At 62.5% G+C, this 21,446-nt stretch overlaps 2 protein-coding genes across 17 annotated transcripts; one reads left to right on the forward strand and one right to left on the reverse strand.

Annotated features, from left to right (window-relative positions):
* Positions 1 to 130: 130 nt before the first annotated feature.
* On the forward strand, positions 131 to 13,208 carry CSRNP2 (cysteine and serine rich nuclear protein 2). Of its 15 annotated transcripts, none has more exons than XM_074564915.1 (7): positions 131 to 269; positions 2,607 to 4,840; positions 5,529 to 5,750; positions 7,145 to 7,490; positions 8,092 to 8,438; positions 9,548 to 9,844; positions 10,100 to 11,004. In XM_074564915.1, exons 4-7 carry the CDS (start codon positions 7,340 to 7,342, stop codon positions 10,940 to 10,942), a joined length of 1,638 nt encoding a protein of 545 aa, XP_074421016.1. In that variant the 5' UTR covers positions 131 to 269; positions 2,607 to 4,840; positions 5,529 to 5,750; positions 7,145 to 7,339; the 3' UTR covers positions 10,943 to 11,004. The 15 variants fall into 15 exon arrangements, with proteins under 15 accessions (XP_074421016.1, XP_074421018.1, XP_074421020.1 ...); XM_074564917.1 differs by having other exon boundaries at positions 157 to 269; positions 2,654 to 4,840; XM_074564911.1 differs by having other exon boundaries at positions 180 to 269; positions 2,033 to 4,840.
* Positions 13,209 to 13,686: 478 nt separating this feature from the next.
* LETMD1 (LETM1 domain containing 1) lies at positions 13,687 to 20,549 on the reverse strand. 2 transcript variants are annotated; one of them, XM_074564927.1, is made up of 9 exons: positions 20,405 to 20,549; positions 18,793 to 18,944; positions 18,525 to 18,640; positions 18,199 to 18,281; positions 16,781 to 16,967; positions 16,569 to 16,658; positions 15,499 to 15,651; positions 15,126 to 15,222; positions 13,687 to 14,672 (listed from the first exon to the last, which is right to left on the reverse strand). In XM_074564927.1, exons 1-9 carry the CDS (start codon positions 20,515 to 20,517, stop codon positions 14,602 to 14,604), a joined length of 1,062 nt encoding a protein of 353 aa, XP_074421028.1. In that variant the 5' UTR covers positions 20,518 to 20,549; the 3' UTR covers positions 13,687 to 14,601. The 2 variants fall into 2 exon arrangements, with proteins under 2 accessions (XP_074421028.1, XP_074421027.1); XM_074564926.1 differs by having other exon boundaries at positions 16,557 to 16,658.
* Positions 20,550 to 21,446: the final 897 nt, after the last annotated feature.

The raw sequence follows: 21,446 nt of genomic DNA on the forward strand, positions 1-21,446 counted from the left end.
CCGCTCTAGCGCTGGGTCTCTTCCCCCCGCCGGACTCGCTTTCCCAGCCTGCCCCGCGGCGCGGGCGGTGGCGGGGGACGCTGGGGGGGGGGGCGTGCCGGTCACGTGACGCGGGGTATATAAGGGGAGGCGCAGCGCCGGCGGCCCCATTGTTGTCGGCGAGCGGCGGCGGGGCGGGTCCGCGCGGCCGCAGCCCCAGCGCGCGCCCGGCCGCCCCCCGGCCCCCCCGCCCCCCCGGGAGCCGCCCCCGCCCCGCCCGGGGGGACCCGGTGAGTGGGGGGGGTGAAGGGGGGGAGGGGGGTCCCGCCGCCCCGCCCCGGCGAGATGGAGGGTGCTCTGGGGTATGGGGGGATCCTACGGCTGGGGGGCGATGCAGGGGATGGGGGGCCTACGAGGGATGTGGGGGCCTATAGAGGTTGCAGGGTCTATAGGGGATGGGGTGGCCTTTAATTCATGGGGGGCCTATAAAGGATGCAGGGGCCTTTTCCAGCTGGGGGGATCTATAAGGGATGCAGGGGCCTATGTGGTGTGTGGGGGCCTTTTCTCACTGGGGGGCCTATAGGGGATGCAGGGGCCTATGGGGGTTGTGGGGGTGTTTTCTAGCTGGGGGGCCTATAGGAGGATACGGGGTCCTATAGAGGGTGCAGGGGCCTACAGGAGACATGGTGGCCTTTTCTAGTTGGGGGACCTATATGGTTGGGGGGCTCGTAGGTTGCAGGGACCTATCAAGCATGCAGGGGCCTATAGGGGATGCAGTGCCTATAGGGGATGTGGGGGCCATTTGTAGCTGGGTGGCCTATAGGGGATGCAGGGCCCTACAGGGTATGTGGGGGCCTTTTCTAGCTATAGAGGGGGCTATAGAGGATGCGGAGGGCCCTTATAGCTGGGGAGCCTATAGGGGATGTGGGGGCCTTTTCCAGCTGCCGGGGGGGGGTGTGCTATAGAGGATGCAGGTGTCTATAGGGGAAGTGGGGGTTCTTCCCCTGGAGAACCTATAGGGGCTGTGGGTTATGGCCCCTTACAGCTGAGGGCCTGCAGGGGATGGGGGGCCCTGTAGGGGATGTGGGGGCCCCTACAGCTGGGGGTCTGTCTGTAGGGGATGTGGGGGCCCCCACAGCCGGGGCGCTCCCCTCTGCTGTATTTTGGAGGCCAGTAAGGGGTGTGGGACACCCTTATATTTGGGGGGGGGGCTGTAGGGGATGTGGGGGGTCATTGTGGTCTCCCTTCTCTTGTACCTGGGGGGCCTATGAGGGATATGGGGGGGGTTGTTTATATCCAGTGGCCCTATGAAGGACACGAGGTGCCCTTATAGCTGCTTTGTCCTCTAGCTGGGGACCTATAGAGGATTGGGGGGGACAGGACGTATAGGTGGGGGCCACAGAGTGTGGGGGTACAGGAGTCATGCTGGGGTGCAGGCAGGGCTGGGGGAGGCCGTTCCGGGGGTCCCCAAGAAGCCTCACAGGGTTGTTGTGGTGGGATGGAGCCGGTGATGGCGGTGGGACGCGTTGGTCTGGAGGAGGAACCATCATGGAGGTGCTGGTCCGGTGTCCCTGATGGTGGGGGGGTATTGCGGGGGGGGGCTGCCCCCGTCGCCAGCACTGGGAGGTGAGGAGGGGGCTGGGAGGATCTCCCCCCTCTCGGTGAGCGGTGGTGGGACTCCACCAGCCCACTGTGGAGAAGGTTCCTCCTTGCCTGGCCCTCACGCCGCGGCCCTGACCCTCCTCGGGGTTATCGTGGCAGGAGCCAGGGTCTGCGTGGGGACGGAGGTGACCCCGAGGGTCTGGAGTCCCACGCACTCGGGTGCTCCATGGTCTGCCGGTGGCCAGGGGCCTCTAGCTGTCCTCAGCTGTGGCCACTGTCCGGAGGGAGCCCAGGAGCCCACATCAGCCAGCACGTGAGGTCTTGCCCCTCTCACCCAGCTGAGAAGAGCACCCAGGAGTGAGGGTTCAGCTCAGCAACCCCACGCTCACCCTCGGGAGGAGCTGGGCCAGTGGGACAACCATGGCAATGTTCTCCTTGTCCTCACCTTCAGGGTCTCCCTTTGGCCTTGCCTTTGAGGTCTCCCTGGCCTTCAGGGGAGGTCTCCCTTGACCTCGCCTTCAAGGTCTCCCTTGGCCTGGTCTTCAGGGTCTCCCTCACCTTCAAGATCTCCCTCGGCTTCACCTTCAAGGTCTTCCTCGCCTTCAGGGCCTTTGGGTCAAGGTGTTCCGTGGAGCCACCGTGTGGGATGTGGGGTGGACCCACCTTTATGACTTGATTCTGGTGATGGGCAAAAGGACTGAGTAGGTTTTTCTGGGGACCGAGTGGGGTTTTTTGGGACCAGCCTTTTCCGTAGCACCTGCCCGAGCCTCCCCGGGAGGTGGGGCAGCGGCGTGGGGGGATCCGCCCGCCTTCAGCGGGCACCGAGGTGATTCGGGGCTCTAGGACAACCCAGCCCCATCCCTACCGACTGCGATGCTGGTTGTGTAAGCGCCGGCTCCAGCGCCGCCGGTGCTCGAGCCGTGGGAGCTGTAGCCTAGATTTATTCGTTAGCCGCATTCGTTAGCGGCAGCGTATAAGAGGAAACCAAATCTTTTGCCATTTGTTGTAAAAACCCGAAACCGAAGTGTTGGTGGTGTAAGGACCAGCCCGGGCTGGACTCGTCTCACCACAGTGACGACCGGAGTGTCCCTGAACCGCAGCCCAGCGGATCCATTGGCTGCCGGGACCAATCCTGAGGGAAAAGCCTCCGACGACGGCAAATTTGTAAAAGAGACAACCTGCTGAACTCTTCCCGGTGGCCGAGCAGCCGACCCTTCCATCCAGGGTGGAAATTCTTTCATCTCATTTCTGGGCTCATCGATACGAGCTTCTGCCCGAATTCCTGCTCTGGGATAATGCTGGGATATGACAGGAGCACGAGCCGGGAGCGGGAGCTCTGTGCCGGGTGTCGAGCAGGTGGAGGTGCCCCCGGATCCGACCATTTTTGCCGGCTCCAGGTTTAATTCTGCAGCGATTATTGAGCGTGAGCCTCATTTTTTTTTTTTCCCCCTTGGGAGTGGGGGTTTCTGTGCTCCGCGGTGTCCGGCCACGTGCTCGGGTGTGACGGACCCTTCCCAGGTGGTGCCGAACCTGACCCAAAGCCCTTCTGCCACCCCTGGGGGGTTCTGGGGGGGCTCCCCGTCCTTGAGGAGGTGAGCTGCTTTATTTGCTCTTTGGAGGACGCGTGGAGCGAGGGTTTGGCTTCCCCGGGGTTTTCTCTTTGCATTCCCTCAGCGATAAACTCCCCGTTTCCCCCCACCTCGGTGGGGCCGAGGCTTTGCCGGGGCTTCGGGGTGACGGTGGGAGCTGCTTTTCCGCTTCCCAGTGAGTGCCGAAGGGTCTTCATTCTGCACGACCGCGAAGCTGCGGGGCTGCGTCGGCGGGGCTGGGGGTGGGGGTGTGCTGGGCACCTCGACGCACGCTCCATCCCCCCCCCCGACGTGACGGCGTGATGCTCCGCAGCGATGCTGCCGTGTCATCCCGGCGATGCTCATCCTGCTGCGTAATGGGTAACGAGGGAGAGAGCCGGGCGGGGGGGGCGGCTGCCGGAGGGGAAGCCGCGTTTTTGGGTGGGTTTCACCCCGGGGTGAGCCGTTTTCCTGTTGAAATCGCCGCCGAGAGCCATCCTTATCTCCGGAGCCGGGGGGGGAATACGAAATTGCAGCCGCTTTTGCGCTCCAGCATCACCTTCCCGGGAGACGCCGGGTGCTGCGATGGAATAAAATGGGCTCCTTTGGTTATTCCTCGATTATATTTTTCTGGTTTTATCTCGTGCGCCATGATCCGGTCTTAAATACACCCGTTATCGACCAGGACGGGGTCGGGATGCTGCTGCTTAGCCCCGGGATCTCTCCCTGTGTATATCTCTCTTTATTTTCTTCCTTCTTACATATCATTCCCACCCTCTCCTTGTCCATCTGCTGAAATAATCCCGCATCCCGGTATTTGGCACCTTGAAATCCTGGGAGGTTTTGTCAGGATCCGCTTTTGGCTTTTTTTTTTTTTTTTTTTTTTTTTTTTTTTTTTTCTCTGGGCGACTTATTTCAACCAGCCTCCCCCCAAAAATTGATGCTCGAGGGATGTGGTTGAAGCAGTTTATAGAGGGGAGTCAATAGGAGGAGGAGGAAATTTTGAGCATCTTCGGAGTTACTCCGTCCTGGAGCCCTTTGATCCACGTGAGATTTTTCAGGAGGGATCACAACACCCACAGGATGCCCAAAGGATCACAAAATCCGCGGGATGCACGCCTGGTGATTACTAATTGCTCTGAATATTTGGAAATCAAACCGCTCGTTGCTCCGGAATTGCTATTTCAGTCTCCGCCTGGACAAGCTGAGATGGGGGAGCAGCCCGGCAGCGCGTCCCGACGTGGATCGGGGATCATCGGAGACGATGCCGGAGTCGCGGGAGGCGAAACAAAACTCGTTAGAGCTGGACCGAGGGCGGCGGATCCGCCACCCAACGAGCTTTGGGGACCACGGAGCATCCTCACCCTGAGGTGCTCCCACTTTTCCTCCTCTCCCGAAAGCTGGGAACCCGCAAACCAGGAGCCGGGGGGGGTTTGGTTTTTTTTTTTGTTGTTTGTTTGTTTTTGCAGCGTGACAGTGTTAATCACTCATGATGGTCCGGGCTCGTTAAATCAACCTTGGATGAGCTTTGAGGCGGCAGGTTTTCCCGATCGGATCTTGGAGCGTCGCGGCTGGACCGGCTCCGCCTCGGGATGCTCTTGGCATCCGTGATCGCGGGAGTCCCGTCTCCCTCCGGAACGCCTCCCCGCTCCCAAAGGCAACGGCTGACGTGGAAAACACCAGTGTTTTGAGTTGAGCTCCTTTCGGTGTGGTTTAATAGCGGAAAGGAGGGGAATTGGGGTCGCGTGGCTCCTTCCTCACACTATTTGAGTCAAGTTTTTTTTCTTTCCCCGTCCCAAATCCCCTCCTCGGGCCTTTATCCTCCTGGGGAGGGAAACGGGGGCCGTTTTGGGGCGACGGAGGTGGGAAAACAAGGGGTGTGTGTGTTGGGGGGCGGGGATGTCAGGGTTGTGGTGGCAGCCACGCTCGAGCGGGTGTTTTCCACCTCCCCTGATCCCCTGGGATCGTGTGCGGGATCGGTGTCGTTCAGTCGGCTCCCGAATTGGGCTGCTGCTTACCCTGCTTCGACAGCTGCTTTTTCCCCGACTTTAGCAACAGGATGAAGCGATTCGCCTACAAATAAATACCCCCAAAAAGCCGTGTTTAAACCCAGGCGGGGCTGGGAAATCGCACCCTGCTTGGGGGCTTCACGGCCACCCCCGTGCCGCTGCGGCTCTTGCACCACCGCGTCCTTTTTGGGGGAGAAAAAGGCCACTGGCGTGTTCTTTTTGGGGGGAAAAAAAGGCACCGGCATGTCCTTTTGCAGGGAGAAAAAGGACACTGGCGTGTCTTTTTTGGGGGAGAAGGAGGGCAGGGGGAGAAGTAGGGCACCCCTGTGTCCTTTTTGATGGCGCTAGCGTTTCTTTTCCGGCTTTAAAGAGGCCGGAGGCGATGGGAACCCAGCCCGGAGCTTCCCCTGGGGACGGGCAGTGCCTCCTGCTGCCCCTTCGCCCCGAATCACATCCCAAGACCCTCAGATCCCTCCGGGACGCGGGGTTCCGCGAGGGTGCCCTCGGCTGACACGCGTTATTTCGAAGCCGGTTGTTCCGTTGCCATGAGAACGGCGGTTGGAGCGAGGGAACACAAAGCGGAGAGGAGATGGTACGAGCGGGTGGGTGCTGGGCTCCCCGGGGATGGGGGGGACGGGGCATCCCGGGCCCCGGGGATGGGGACAAGGACAAGGGACATGCCCTGGGCTTGGTTCAAAAGCAAAAGCCGCCGGTGTTGCGGTGGCCCGAAAGCATCAGGAGGACGAGGAGCGATGCTCGCCGGTCTCCCCACCGCAGGATCCGCTCCCAAAAATTCCTCGCCCGAGCCGGAGATGAGCGTTTCCCGGCTTTCTGGGGGCAAAGCCGCCCGTTTTGGAGCGTGTGGGCATTAACGAGGGGGCAGGAAAACGCCAGGGACTCTCCCAGCAAAATCCTACAGGGGCTTAATCCCTCCCGAAGGCTCGGACGGAGCCACTGATCCGGCATCGGTGATGGGCGGGTGACCCAGGGCACGTCCCGAGGGCCTTTTAAGCTTTAGGGTTGGTTTTTTTTGTTTAGCGAGGGAGGCGGCAGGCACACCGAGCCGCCGGCAGAGGTTATTTCACGGGTGACGCGTGCGGTGGTCGGCCGTGCCGGGGCGGCGCGAGCTCCTTTCTTTGTAAAACTGGCGTTTCCTTGTGCTCGGGAATTGATTTGGTGCCGAACGGGTTTAGGACAGAAGAGTTTGGTGGGAAGGGACCTGCGGCCGTCACCCTGCCCAACCGCCTGACCCCGCCGGGGCGGCCCAAGAATTAAAGGATGTTATTAAATAATATTAAATAGCCACGCGCAGCTCCCTCCCGCAGACCAGACGCGGGGAGGATGGGCTCGCCTTGGAGATTGGAGGCTTTATCCGGACTGGGGAGGGCAGGGATGGAGAGAAGCTGCTCCTGAGAGCCAGGGAATCAGAGAATCCCAGCCTGGCAGGGCTTGGAAGGGATCTCTGGGGATCTCCGGGCGGAACAGCCCCGGGGCTCCCAGCCTTTCCGCAGCACAGAGATGGATGCTCCAGCCCCTCAGCATCTCCGTAGCCTCCGCTGGACTCTCTCCAGCACTTCCCCGTCCTTCTGGAACGGGGGAGCCCAGAACTGGACCCAGTGCTCCAGCTGTGGCCTCCCCAGGGCAGAGCGGAGGGGGAAGATGACCTCCTTCGCCCTGCTGGCCACCCCAGGAGAACATTGGCCTTCTTGGCCACCAGGGCCCATCGCTGGCTTGTGGGCATCCCGTTGTCCCCCAGGACTCCCAGGTCTCTCTCCACAGAGCTGCTCTCCAGCAGGTCACCCCACAACCTGTCCCGGTGCGGGGGGTTGTTCCTCCCCAGGCGCAGGACCCTACACTTGCCCTCATTGAACTCCATGAGGTTCTTCTCCACCCAACTCTCCGGCCCGGCCAGGCCTGGCTGGATGGTGGCACAGCCTTCCCCCTGTCCTGTGTCACCGGCTGCAGGGACACTGTCCCCTCCTCCAGGTCGTTGATGAAGACGTTTAGCAAGGCTGGACCCAGAACTGACCCTGGGGAACACCGCTAGTTACCATTCCTGGTTATCCCGAGTGATATCCCGCCTTCACCGAAACGCCGTTACAGCTTCTCGCCTTCTCGGCAGGACCGCGGTGAGCCCGCCCGGAGCTCCGGTGGCCGGCTCTCCATGCGAACCACGGCCAAATGGATGCGATCGCGAGCGCCGGCCTCAAGAGGAAGTGCGAGGATGCGGACGTGGGCTCGCCGGGCTCCAACTCGGACGACGAGATCTCCAACAGCGACAGCGCCGATAGCTGCGACAGCGTCAACCCCTCCAGCTCCACCGGCTTCATACGTGAGTGGTCGGGGCTGGTCACCGGCCGTGTCCCCAGCCTCTGCCATCGAGCATGGGGCACCTGGGCGTGGGGCTGGCTCCGCTCTTCTGGGTGTGGGGCTGGTTCTGTCCTTCCCCTGGACGTGGGGCTGGCTCCACTCTTCCCCTCTTCATCCCTTACAACCCGTTTGGGGTGATGAGCAGAGATCTACTCGCCCGTCCCACGGGTTCGGGTCGCTCCGGACCCCAGGGAGTTTCAAATATTAGTCCCCAAATTGGTTGTCCAAGGTCCATCCTGGACCTTTTCTATCCCCCTCCCGGCGTTTGCCCCACCTGAAATATTTTGGTGGCTGATGGTGATGGTGGTGTAGGGGGATTGGGGATCAATGGGGTTGGTCTCGGTGGCATTGGAGGTAAGAGCGCAGCCCATGAGGACGCAGCTGTCACCCAAAGCCAGCTGGGGGCCACCAACACGAGCTCGACCTGCTCCTGGGAGCCCGAGGGCTCAGGGATTGCAGAAAAGCCACTTTCCAGTGGGGCGGAAGGTCTTCATGGGACTCTCAAAAGGGTTTTTTGCTCCTAACAGCCCTTTTCTGCCTTCCCCCCCCCCGGCCCCCCACAGCCACCTCCATCCTGAAGCGGCAGAAGCAGCTTCGCAGGAAGAATGTCCGCTTCGACCAAGTGACCGTCTACTACTTCGCCCGACGCCAGGGTTTCACCAGCGTCCCCAGCCAGGGCGGCAGCTCCCTGGGCATGGCCCAACGCCACAACTCCGTCCGCCGCTACACGCTCTGCGAGTTCGCTCAGGAGCAGGAGGTGAATCACCGGGAGATCCTACGGGAGCACCTCAAGGAAGAGAAACTCCACGCCAAGAAAATGAAGGTATTGCCGGGGCAGCGGGGTGTCGCTGGTGAAATCGCGGCCGGGAAACGCCTCCCTGAGCTTCGGTGGAGCTTGAGCGTAAGCCAGGTCGGAGGAGAGAGATCCAGGCTGCCGTTTCACACCGTCTGGGGATGGGTTTATCGCCGCTAAACTCTTCTTTTTTATATTTTTTTATCTCTTTTTTTGTGTCGATGCTGCGCCCGCCCGCAGTGCCGGCCGGGCAGCGTCAACCTGTGCTGGGTTGGCCAAATTCTAGCAGGTCTGTGCCGGTAGAAATTCCGGTCTGGGAGGAGGCAGCCGGGCTGCGTCGGGGAACGATGAGGATCTGGGGTGGCTCTGCCTGTTTTCCAGCCTGGCCCCAATTTGCCGCTGCCGGGTCTGGGCCCTCGGGTGCTGCCTGGGGACGCTCTGCAGAGCCCGCCATCGGCTCCCGCTGCCGGGACAGCCTGCTTTGGGCAAAGGGACTCAAATCCAGCCGGCAGCCTCTTTATTTTCTTTATTTTTTGATGATTATTTTTTAAAAACGGGCTTTTCCACCAGCTCCTCAGGAGGCCGGGGACCCCTCCGTCTGCTGCCTCTGCGGGTGCTGGCTCTCCGAGGGCCGGGGACCCCCTTTTCTCCTCAGCGCCGAGATTCGGGGGTATCGGGGGGCGTGGGGAGGAGGGGAGGTTGAAGGGCCGGAGCAGGGAGGTGAAGGCGCGTTGCAGGATCCGGCTCTGGCCCCGCCGCTGTTTCAAACCTCGTTTTACCGGGGCTGGGGGTGGGGGGGGGGATGCTCTGCGGCTCCGCTGCTGCCGCCGCTCTCCCGGGACCCTGACATTTTAAGCAGCGGCGGCCTCCTTTTATCTGGCTACTTGCAGGGCACCGTAGTGGAGGGAAGACAGAAAAGGGATTCTCTGCTCTGAATTATTTTTATTATTTAATTTTTTCCCCGCTTCCTTCTCCTATAAACTGTCAGGAGCCCGCCCGCAGTGTGACTGGGGGGGGATCGCGCAGGGATGGCTCTGTGCGGGACCGGGTCGGACCCTGCCCGGTGCTGGGGGGCCAGGGAAGGCTCTGAGCCGGGTGGGGGGTGGTCGGTGGGGGACGAGGAGGCAGATGGAGGGACGTCTGTCCGTCCTTCCTCCTGCCTCGTCGCCAGGGTTCGGCATTCCCCCCCCCGGGCTGGGCACTGACTCTGCCCCGCCGCCCCGCAGCTCACCAAGAACGGCACGGTGGAGTCGGAGGAGGCGGACGGCCTGACGCTGGAGGACGTCTCGGACGACGACATCGACGTGGAGAACGTGGAGGTGGACGACTATTTCTTTCTGCAGCCGCTGCCCACCAAACGCCGCCGAGCTTTGCTGCGAGCCTCCGGCGTTCACCGCATCGACGCCGAGGAGAAGCAGGAGCTGCGGGCCATCCGCCTGTCCCGGGAGGAGTGCGGCTGCGACTGCCGCCTCTACTGCGACCCGGAGGCCTGCGCCTGCAGCCAGGCAGGGATTAAATGCCAGGTGAGTCAGGGAAGGAGACGCCGGCGGCGAAACCAGGTTGCCGGGGCTCGTCCTGGTGCCGGTGTGCCCGTACTCTCCTCGGGGGCCGGCTCGTCCTGGAGGAATCGGGGTGCAGCTCCAGCCTTGTTTTGGGGACACCTCGCAGGGGGCAAAACTTCCCCCAGTGCCAAATTCTCAATGGCGGGGGTGGATTTTAGGCTCCGGGGAGGGATTCTCTGGGATCCTGGAGCTGCCACGTCTCCGTCTCCCTGCCAGGTGGATCGCATGTCCTTCCCCTGCGGCTGCTCCCGGGACGGTTGCGGGAACATGGCCGGTCGGATCGAATTCAATCCCATCCGGGTGCGGACTCACTACCTCCACACCATCATGAAGCTGGAGCTGGAGAACAAGCGTCAGGGCGGGCGGCCACCGGCGCCGGAGGAGGAGGCGGCTGCCGCCGCTCACGGCTCAGCCGGCGACTGGCTGGGGCCGCAGCCGGCCGAAACGCAGGACTTCCAGGAATTCATGGCGGAGAATGAGACGGCCGTCATGCACCTGCAAACGGCGGAGGAGTTGGAGAGGCTGAAGGCTGAGGAAGACTCCAGCAATGGCTCCAGCGTGGAGAGCTTGGGCGTTTGCATCCTGGAGGAGCCCCTGGCCGTGCCGGAAGGTTTGTGCCCGGGTCTGGCCGCCCCCATCCTCATCCAAGCCCAGTTACCTCCGGGCTCGTCCGTCCTCTGCTTCGCCGACGGCTCGGAGCAGGCGGCCTCGGCGGTGGGCGACCAACCCTACTTGAACGATGGCCCTGTGGTCTACTACCAGGTGGAGCAGAGGCCGGCGCTGGGCGCCAAGGGCGAGGGCAGCGCGGCGGAGCCACCGGCACCGTCCTCCTGCCCGGGCGAGAAGGACCTCGGCGTCCTCCCCGGCCCCGTGGTGACTTGCGGCCGAGCCGCCGCTCCCAGCAAGGGGGAAGCGTCCAAAAATCCTCCCTCGTCCCCAGAGGCCGCCCCATCCTCCGAGGGCTGCCGAGCGGCGGCTGCTCCCTCTTCCCCGTCCCCGGTGCCACCGGAGCCACCCTCCGCCGAGGAGCCCTCACCGGGGCCCGTCCTGCCCGTCTGAGCGGCCCCGTCCCCCCCTCAGCGCTCATTTATTTATTGACAATAATATTTTCTGGACCGGCAGCGGCCACTGGTGGTTATTTAATTGCAGGGGAGGGAGGGGGGAGCGCGGGGGGGCTGCCTTGTACAGAGGATTTTAAAGGGCGTCCCCTCGCCCCGGGGGCCAGGAGCCCTTCGCTTGCCCGGCAGAGACGGTTTTCGCGTTCTGGTGGCCGCTCGGTTGCCACCTGCGCGCTGGGACACGCCGGACCCGCGGCCTCCTGCTTCCTGTGGCAGCTCCTTCCCGTCCTCCCCCCCCTCGGCTGCCCCCACCGCAGCCCCCGGCTGCCAGCAGACCTCTGCCCTCTTCAGTTTTTAATGAAAAAAGACCTTTTTTTCCTCTTTTTTTTTTTTTTTTTTTTTTTTCTCCCCCCCCCCCCCGGCTTTAATGAATGTTTACCAGGCCGTGTCACAACCCGGCGCCTCCGAGGGATGCTCCAGCCCCTTCCCTACGGCCAGGATGGACCGGGAAGGACCCGGAGCCGGTGGGGAGGCTCCAATTGCACAAGGTGGGGGCGAGACCACGGCCTGAAAACTTCTAGAAAATTTTTTTTTTTTGGGGGGGGCGGTTTAACCACCTGGATTTGAAGAGTTTGAGCCTGGCGCGGCCGTGACGGAGCCCCGTGTCCGTCCGTCCGTCCCTGTGTTCCACGCCGGCCTCGAGGAACGGTCAAGGCAACCGGGCAGGAAAAGCACTTTCCGTACTCGCCCCCCCAGTCCCGGGCACCCCCCTCCCAGGCTCCAGCCTTATCCCGGCCGATGGGAAGCGTCTCCCCTCCATCTCCCGCCGTTCACCGGACTCTGGATGAGGAAATCCGCTCTTTTTAAGGAGAGAATCAAGAGCTGGGGGGGCGAAGAGCCCTCGATGCCCAGGACCTTCCTCTGCGGGGGCAGGGGGGTCCAATCCGACCTGGCCCCCGGCTGCCGCCTTCGGCTTCTCCTTGGAAAACGGCCCCGGAGCTGCTCCCAGGGGATCCTGCTCCTGAGGGAAACCTCCCGATGGAGAGCAGGGACACGGAGGGGGGGGAAGACTTGGGCCCGACAAAGTGCTTTAATTATTTTTTTGCCGGGGGGGGTGTGCGTGGGGGGGGTTTGTTGCAGTTTAAGGCTCTTCTCGCGCTCCTGGCGGTCGCCTCCTGCTGTCGAAAGGGGTTTGAAGGGGGTTAAAGCCCCTTTTGCTGCTCTCGCCGCCTCGGCCAGCGGTTCCAACCGAGCCTTAAGTCCGGCAAAGCCGCTTTTCCCCCCCCCAGCCCCGTCCCTCCCCACCGGCACCGAGCCTGGGGGACACCGTCCCCTTTGCCCGGAACCGGGGCTGGGGGCCGGGGCGGGGGGGCTCTCAGTGCCCGTTACCGGTGGGATCCCGGGGGCAGCTCCCCCTGCCCTCGGCCGACGCACAAGGGCTAAATTCGGGAGGAACGAAGCCTTAGCCCGTGTCGGGCGCGTCCCCGGCCAGGATGATGTTCCCGGCGATGACGATGTCCCCGCGTCCCTTCCCGGCGGGAAGGCCATGGCCATGGCTGGGGGGGAGGGGGGGGTGGTTTTGTTCAGCTCCCGCAAGAACCGGAGCGACTCCGAGCTGCAAAAACCCGGAGCAAACGGCGACACTTGAATGGGTTAAAAAAAAAAAAATAAAAAAAAAAATCTTTTACTTCCTCCCCCCCCCCCCTTTTTTTTTTTTTTTTAAATTTTTTTATTTCCCACGGCCTCCGCGCTCCCTCCCCGGTGGCCGCCGCGGCTCGTTTAAGCGACTCGTTAGGGGAGCCCGGCGGTTCCCTCAACCGACAGAATGAATCCTAAAACGCCGGTTAGGATGGGTGCTTTCACGATAAGCAAAGAATCGGATTTATTCTATTTTTTAACAAAGAAAACTATGCTGTTAATAGTGCAATGAAAGCGCTTTTCTGCCTTTTCTTGGGTTGTTTGGTGGGGGTTTTTTTGGGGGGTGGGGGGTGGGTTGGTTGACACGTTCCTGACCGACGCTAACTACCGCTGGTCGCTCGCTCCGTTCCTGGCTGCGTAAGGACCCCCCCAGCCCCCCCCGGCCTGTCTCCCCTCTGGTGCTACCGCCCTGCCCCGACGGCACGGTGATGGCGCCTGCCCCGCGACGGGCAGCGCCGAAATCCAGGCGGCCCCCCCGCCCCCAGCTCCCAAACCTCCTCCCTTTCCCACTGTCCGCAGGTGGCTTTTTTTTTTTTGAAAATTTTTTTTTTTTTTCATTTTTCCAGTGTGAATCCAAAGCTTGTCCTCTGCTTTCCCCCCCCCCCCCCAATTCTTATTGTTTCCAGCCTTTTTATGTTCTTTTCATGGTGACAATGCTGTATTTAAAGAGAATATTTAAGTGTAAAAATAAAGAAATGCTCAAACTTGCACCGCTCTTGTCTTAAAGGGGGTTAACCCCAACCCCTCACCCCCCCCCGCGCCCCAGGGGAACTCGAATTCCTGCAAAAATGGGGTGGGTGAGGATTAAGGGAAGGGTTTTCTTCTCCTAGAGGTGAGGGAGGAGCTCGGAGCTGACCTGGTGCACGGGGAGGGGAAGTGTGGGGGGGTGATTCCTACCCCTCCTTTATACCCCAATAACGCTTAAAAAAGGGAATTTTCCAGGTGTTGGTGCGTCCCGGCTGTGGGTGGAGGAGCCGGTGGGGGGACACAGAGTATTTCCCGGTGCGGGAGGCAGGGAGGGGGCCTCCAGAGAGACGCCGGAGCCGCTCGCTTGCTTTTCTCTTTAATAAAACACTGAAAGTTGGGTTGAATTCACTCCACGGCGGGGACGTTTCTCATGCAGTGCCGGGGCCGGGTGAGACACGGCGGGTTTTAACCCCTTCACGCAGCCTCGGGGCCGGGAGCTGCCACTGAAGCACCCCCCACCCCCCCCAGAGCCGCCTCCACCGAGCAGAAAGCGGGGGGGCTGCGCTCTAATTAGGCAGAACTTAACGAAGGCAGCCCGGAGCCTCCGCTGAAGGCGTCGGTGCCTTCGCTCTAACCCCGTTGGTGGCGGCAGCGGCGTTTCCAGCCTCCCCCGGGTGCGGGGCTGCGATGGGGATGCTCCGGGAGGCAGAGGAATAAAAAGCACGGGAACCCCACGAGGCTCCCGCTTCGGTCGCACGGGGATTTGGGGTCTTTTCTTAAACCCTCGGGGAGATTTTTATCTTTAAGACTGCTCAGTGGAGTAAAGAAACTAAACAAAACCCCTCCATGGAGGCACAGAGCAGCAAAACCCAAGCTGAAGGGAGCCCGCGACTATGAGATACTAAGGGAAGTGTCCACAGGCAGCGGAGACGCTGGTTCTCCCCTCCCGTAATTCAAGTGACGCAGTTTCAGAGCCGTAACAGCGAAGCCGCCTTCCCGGGACGCCGAGGGAGGGAGGGCAGGGCCGGGGCTCAGCCCCACGGCATCGCCAGCCCTCTCCGACAGCACGAAGGGGAAGAGAAGAGCCGGCGCTGGCACAAACCTCCGAGGGAATCGCATCTTCGCCCCCGCGGCAGCACCGGGGTCCCAGCGCCGACCGCGGGCCGCGGTTTCAGGTCACCGAAAGGCGGGTTTGGTTTTGGCGGCACCAGGCTGGGAACGGCCGAGTCGGCGCGCGATGCCTGGGGTGAGGGTGCGCAGCCGGCGGCTCGGCCGTCACTCCTTGGCCCTGAGGTAGTTGAGGGACAGCAGGACCATGCTGTTCGCCAGGAGAGAAGCTTCGGAAGCTGAAAAAAACAAAAAAAAAACCAGGAGAGAGGGGTCGGAGCGGCGCCGCCACGGCCCAACCGCTCCAAACACGCTCATCCCGAGCTGCCGGTGCGGCACCGGAGGCTGCAGGGCTCCCCCTCGCACTCTCTCCGGGGGCTTTTTGCTCTGCTCTGGGTTCCCCGTTTCCCTCCCGCTCCCATTTTGCTTCCCCCAGTGCTGCTGCACGGCTGGAATCCGCCACCACGAGGTCTCTGCGGGACGGGGACACCCGGGCACAGGCTGTCCTTTGTGGGCGTCCCACACAGATGCGTCCCTGCAGAGAGCCAGTGGGCTCCGCCACGTCCTTCTCTCAGGGCCAGGAGATCCATGGGGCAGCCCCAAGGGGGATAAAGCCCCCGTTTATCCCAAATTTCCCCAGAACCGACGTTCCCAGGTGCCTCCTGCCCCAGGCGGGAGCTGCCTCGCGGTACCTCGCAGCTTGCAGGAGAGCCCCAGCCACTGCTCCAGCCACGCTCTGCACTCCGACATGCCGAGATGAGTGGAGTTCAGGCCACGGAGATAACAAGCCTGCGGAGAGGGAAAAAACACGGATACATTCAGGAACATGAATCTCCGGAGATCACGCTGGGATCCAGCGGGGAAGCAGGGCTGAGCTATGGTGCCCCGGTGTGGTCCCAGCATGGAAAATGGGCTCGGAAAACGCCTTTCTGGAGGAAAGTGGCCACAATCCACCTCGCGGTGGGTCTGGAGGAATGTGCTGCGCCCCGACGCAGCTCCGCTAACAATGGGGAGGGCCAGGACGACGCGAGCCCAGGGGAAAGGGGCTGGAGGAGGCGTCCTCACCGCTTTCAGCTCCTCCTCGGACAGCTGGCCCAAGCCCAGGCGCAGCATGGCGCGGTCCAGGTGCCGGATCTCCAGGACGTGGCTCCGCAGGCGATGCCTCAGGAAAAAGGCCGGCAAGTGAGGGGTCAGGAACAGGACCTGGCTCAGGGCTCTCTGAGAGGGAAAAGAAGGCAGGGTCACCGGTGAGGACAACCGACTCCTCCAAAAATGGGTGTCTGACCCATTCAGGCACAACTTAAATCAGACAAAGCCTCTCCCGTTCCAGACATGCCCCACGTTTTGTTCCTCTTTAATTATCTGACTAATTGTCCTGCCCACCCTGAAACCCCGAGCTGCCCTTGGCCGTTCTCGTTACACCCAGCTCGGCTGCCTGGCCCGACGAGCAGAGCAGGGAGCGGTGTCCAGAGAAACGAGCTCTGTCCTGGGCTGGACGCGGGTGTCTGGGGCACGTCCAGGGGTGTGGGACGGCTCAGGAGTGGCCGATGGCCCCACCGAGCCAGGCAGCTACAGCAAGGACGGACAAACGGTCTCGTTTGGGGGCTGTTTTCATGGAATGACAGACTGGTTTGGGTGGGAAGGGACCTTTAAAGACCACCCAGTGCCACCCCCTGCCCTGGGCAGGGACACCCCACACCAGCCCAGGTTGCTCCAAGCCCCGTCCAACGTGGCCTTGAACCCCTCCAGGGATGGAGCAGCCACGGCTTCTCTGGGCAACCCGGGCCAGGGGCTCACCCCCCTCACAGCAAACAATTTCTCCCCCAGATCTCACCTAAATCTCCCCTCTTGCAGTGTAAAACCCTTCCCCCTCGTCCCATGGCTCCCCTCCCTGCTCCAGAGTCCCTCCCCAGCTTTCCTGGAGCCCCTTGAGGGACTGGAAGGGGCTGGAAGGTCTCCGCGGAGCCTTCTCTTCTCCAGGCTGAACCCCCCCAGCTCTCTCAGCCTGTCCCCACAGCAGAGGGGCTCCAGCCCTCCCAGCATCTCCGGGGCCTCCGTGGCACCTCGGCGCCCTTCAGTAAGAGTCAGCTCTGAGCTGCCGGCAGGAGAAAAGCCACACTCACGACATGAGACACCTGGAGCTTGTTCAGACCCAGTGGAGATCCCGAAAACAAGCTTCTGACAGCATAGAGTTCAGCCACGCGCGGCTGGGAACCTCGCTGCACCTGAAAGAGCCACGGCATGCGTTGCCGACACCTCCCGGCGGTGCTCGTCATCACCACCACCAGGCAGGGCTGAAGCAGCAGCACAGGCAGGACGGGCAATACCAGCCGCGGCGCCGACGTACCTCGGCGCAGAGCTCCTGCAGGCGTTTTTGGAGCTGCGGCTCAGGCAGGGAACGCGCTGCCAGGGCTATACTCTTCACCACATCCGGGTAGGAGTCTCTCCGGATGGCGTCGTAGGCGTCCAGGAACTCAACCTGCTGGCTGGGGGTCCAGAAGTAGCGGATCAGCAGCTGGCGTGGGAAGAAATACCTTGGAGAGAAGAAGAGATGGGGATTCAGGGAGGAAAACCGCAGGGACGAGCTGGGGCAGTTGGGTTTTGTGTTGCTGGGAAGAAACGCAAGCAACGTCCTGCGCCAGGGCAGCACCTCTCGCCCCCAGGAGCTGCGGAGGTTCGCTCCTCCAAAGGGGAGAGCCCAGGAATCACGGAATCGTTTCGGTTGGAAAAGACCTTTAAGATCATCAAGTCCGACCGTTAACCCAACGCTGCCAAGCCCACCGCCTGACCGCATCCCCAGGTGCCGCATCCGCACGACTTTTAAATCCCTCCAGGGACGGTGACTCCCCCCTGCCCTGGGCAGCCTGTTCCAGATCCTCGATAAAGATATTAAACAGAACTGGCCCCAGCCCCGAGCCCTGGGGAACACCACTTGCGACCGGCCGCCGACTGGAATTTAACTCCATTCCCGACCTTTTGGGCCCAGACAGGTTTTAACCCGGTGAGGCGAATCCCTGTCCGAGCCCCGAGCACCCAGTTTCGCCAGGAGAATGCCGGGAGAAATGGTGTCAGGAATGAATCAATCAGCTCTGAGAAGGTAAACACCATCCACGGCCTTTCCCTCCTCCACTGAGCGGGTCACCTTGTCATTGAAGGAGATTGGCTCCTCCAAAGGCCACAGAGAGCTTGGAAAGGAGAGCTCCGAGCAATCGGATCGCCGTCGTGCCCAACTGGAGCTCCTCCGCTGCGGCCAAGGTTCCACACAACCCGGAGATCTCCACCCTGCGCCATTTTACACGGCGGGGCTCTCACCCACCCGCAGGACACGAAAGCCAGGGAGCGGAATTGAAAAATCCAGGGATTTAGCCTGGATTTAGCTCTGGCGGCAGGACAGCTGGCAGGGAGAGGGACGTTCGAAGCGCTACAGAGACAGCTGGGAGGGAATTGTGCAAGGAGGTTTCTCCAGCCAAGCACGCGCAGGGCTGTTCCCTGCATGCCGGGGATTATTTCTCTGGGTTAGAAACACGGAGCCGGACGGGTTGCTGGCAAGCAGGAGCTGGTATTGCGAAACAATCGCCGGGCTCGTCGGGCTACGGGCATTTTTTACTACAGTGCGAGGTGGAGGGAGGAAGGGAGACCATCTGGCTGGATTTATAACTCTATAAAACCCCCACAATTCCATGAAATTTAAGGTATCAGTGAAAAGGAGCCCAAAGAGCGGGGCTGCGGCCGAGCCCCGGCGGTCACTGTGGGGCCAGTACTCACATCAGGACGATGACCAAGAAGTTGGCGAAGGGCGGGATGGCGATAATTCCGATGGGAATGGCCTTGATCACATCCCTGCGAAACTGCCTCCGAAATCAGAAAAGAGAATCAGGATCTGACGCCAAACTCGCAAAATTCCCTCATAATTAACAGCCCCAGCCCTGGCCGCGGCTTCCGAACCCTGTTTTTAGGCAGGGAACGTGCCTCGCCCAGAGGAATTGGCCTCTCCGAGCCCCCGCCAAAGCCCCACACGTGAACTCAAGACCCTTTTTCTGGCGAGGCAGAGCCAGGTGGCACCAAAGGGCGTCCCGAGCGCCGCGCCGTACCTGCCGCAGCCTCTCCATCTCCCGGTAGGGAAGCTGCTGAACGCTCAGTCTCTGGTGGGACATTTTCGATTTGATTTTACTTATTTCTTTGACTTCCAGGAAGAGCGCTTGGATTCCTGCCAAAACAGAGAGCGCCCTCAGGTCCCGATCCCCAGAAAACTGCCTCCAGTGATACGGATTTTAGCCCCGGGAAGGGAACCGGCAGCGCAGCCAGCTGCCCCCATTCTCCCCAGCGAAGCAGAAATGTCTCCTCCTCCCTGGGACCCACCTTTCGTGAAAGTCGCGTACAGCACGTAGAAACGGGGGAAGGTCTTTTCCAAAAACCTCTCGTACCTCCCGTTGATGTGCTTCGCTTTCGATGCCAGGGCGGCGAGGATGGACCTGGAACCAGCCTTTGTGGAGAGGCAGCACAATGCGGACCTGCAGCGAAACAATCCCCCAGTTATTTCTGTGAGTGTTTTACGGAAAAGGCTGGCTCGTGACGAACTTATGAAGTTCAACCAGGCCAGGTACAAGGTCCCGCACTTGGGTCAGGACAACCCCAAGCATGGACACAGGCTGGGGGATGAAAGGATTGAGAGCTGCCCTGAGGAGAACGACTCGGAGGTGTGAAAAACTGAATGTAACCTGGCAACGTGCGCTGGCAGCCCAGCAACCCCCCTGCAGCCTGGGCTGCATCCCCAGCAGCGTGGGCAGGGGGGCGAGGGGGGGATTCTGCCCCTCTGCTCCGCTCGGGGGAGACACCCCCCCTGCAGTGCTGCCTCCAGCGCTGGGGCACCAACAGCAGAAGGACACGGAGCTGTTGGAGCGGGGCCAGAGGAGGCCCCGGAGATGCTGGGAGGGCTGGAGCCCCTCTGCTGTGGGGACAGGCTGAGAGAGCTGGGGGGGTTCAGCCTGGAGAAGAGAAGGCTCCGCGGAGACCTTCCAGCCCCTTCCAGTCCCTCAAGGGGCTCCAGGAAAGCTGGGGAGGGACTCTGGAGCAGGGAGGGGAGCCATGGGACGAGGGGGAAGGGTTTTACACTGCAAGAGGGAGATTTAGGTGAGATCTGGGGAAGAAATTCTTGGCTGTGAGGGGGGTGAGCCCCTGGCCCAGGTTGCCCAGAGAAGCTGTGGCTGCCCCATCCCTGGAGGGGTTCAAGGCCAGGTTGGACGGGGCTTGGAGCAACCTGGGCTGGGGGAGGTGTCCCTGCCCAGGGCAGCGGGTGGCACTGGATGATCTTCAAGGTCTCTTCCAACCCAAACTGTTCCTGCTTCTCTGACCATTCCATAAACACCGGGTGGTGTTTATGGCCCCTTCCAACCCAAACCGTTCTGGGATTCTGTGAAAGTGGAGATGGCCCAGGGAGAGGTGGGACACTGGGCTGTGGGACTCCCAAAAGCCCCAGAAAGGCTACAGGGTGCTGGGACACACACCCCCCCCCAGCCACTGGGAACCCCCCCTCTCCCACATGGGCAGCCCTGGCCAGCCCCAGGCAGCTCCTGAGACAGGGCTCAAGTCCATGACCTGGTCTGGGGGGGGCACTGGGGGGTGCTGCGACCAGGACCAGGGCCCGGCAGGGGTTGGGGGGCTCCCCAGTGCCTGGGCGGGGCCGTCAGTGGCGCTGGGGGGACAGGGTCGGTAACGGGTGGGGGGGCGATAGCTGGCGCTGGTGGGGGGACGGGGGGACACGAGACACCTCGGTAGGAAACGGGGGGTGGCTTCGGGGGAATGGGGGGTCCCTTGGGGCTGGGGAGCGGGTGGGGGCTACGGCCAGTACTGGGGGGGTGGGAACTGGGGGGAGGAGAAGGCCGGTAATCGGGCGGGGATGGGTCGGGGGGCCCGGCCGGTGCCGGGGGGCGATGGCCGATACCAGGGGGGTGGGGGGTCGGTCCCCGCTCACCTCGGCGCCCCCCGGGCGCGGCTGAGGGCGGCGGCGGCGGGGCCGGGGCCGGGGCCGGGCCCGGAGCCGAGGCGCCAGAGCGCCCAGCGGCAGCCGGCCCTGGACAGCGCCATCTTGGCGGGTCACCGCCGGGGGGCAAAGGGCGAAGGTCACGGCGCAGGGAGGGGGGAGAGCGCGAGCGCGGGCAGCTGAGCGCTGATTGGCTGGCGGGGCGGTGCCCGCGTGACGGGAGCCGGAAGCACCGTGCGGCCGGTCATGTGACCGAAGGCGGAAGTGTTCCCTGGGGGTTGTCGGGGTGCGAAGCGGGGCCTGACCGGGCCGAGCCCTGCCCCCCCCACCCCGGTACCGGCCCGGGGCCCTGGGCCCGCGGGCGGGGACCGAGCACCCCCGCAGCCCCCCCGAGGTCGGGGTCGTGCCCCGCCGAGGGTTCCCCCTCTCCGGTGCCGTTTTAAGGCCCACGGAGCAGTGGTGGGGGTGCTCGGGCGGGCCGTGGCCTTGTCCCGGGCTGCCCGTCCCCTTCCCGGGCCCTTGGCTTCCTAGCGGCGCCGGGTGCTCAGACGTCAGGGTAGTGGGTGATTGAGGCACGGTGAGCTGAGCCCCCTCTGCCTCTTCACCTCCTGCAGCCAGTGGTTGGCACCGGACCCGGAGGTCGAGCCCATTCCCTGGCCCTTCAAGCACCCAAGCCGGGGGTCGAGCCCATTCCCCAGCTCTTTGAGCACCGGAGCCGGGGGTCGAGCCCATTCCCCAGCTCTCTGAGCACCGGAGCCGGGGATCAAGGCCGTTCCCCGGCCCTTCAAGGGGTGCCCCTGCCTGTGGCAGGGCTGTAACTCGCCCTTTCTCTGCCACTGCCTTGCCCAAGACATAGTGGGGAGGCCAAATCCCCACTATGGGTCCCCAGCGAGGGAGGGTGTGGCAGCAGAGAGGCCATGGTCCCCCCCAGAGCCCTGCGGTCCCTGCTCTGGGTGGCTCCCCCTGCTCTGACTTGGTTTCCCTGGCTCACGTCCGGCTCCAGACACCGGAGCCGGGCAGGACACCTCTGTCC

Source organism: Larus michahellis, chromosome 22, assembly GCF_964199755.1.
Source record: "Larus michahellis chromosome 22, bLarMic1.1, whole genome shotgun sequence".
NCBI lineage: Eukaryota > Metazoa > Chordata > Aves > Charadriiformes > Laridae > Larus > Larus michahellis.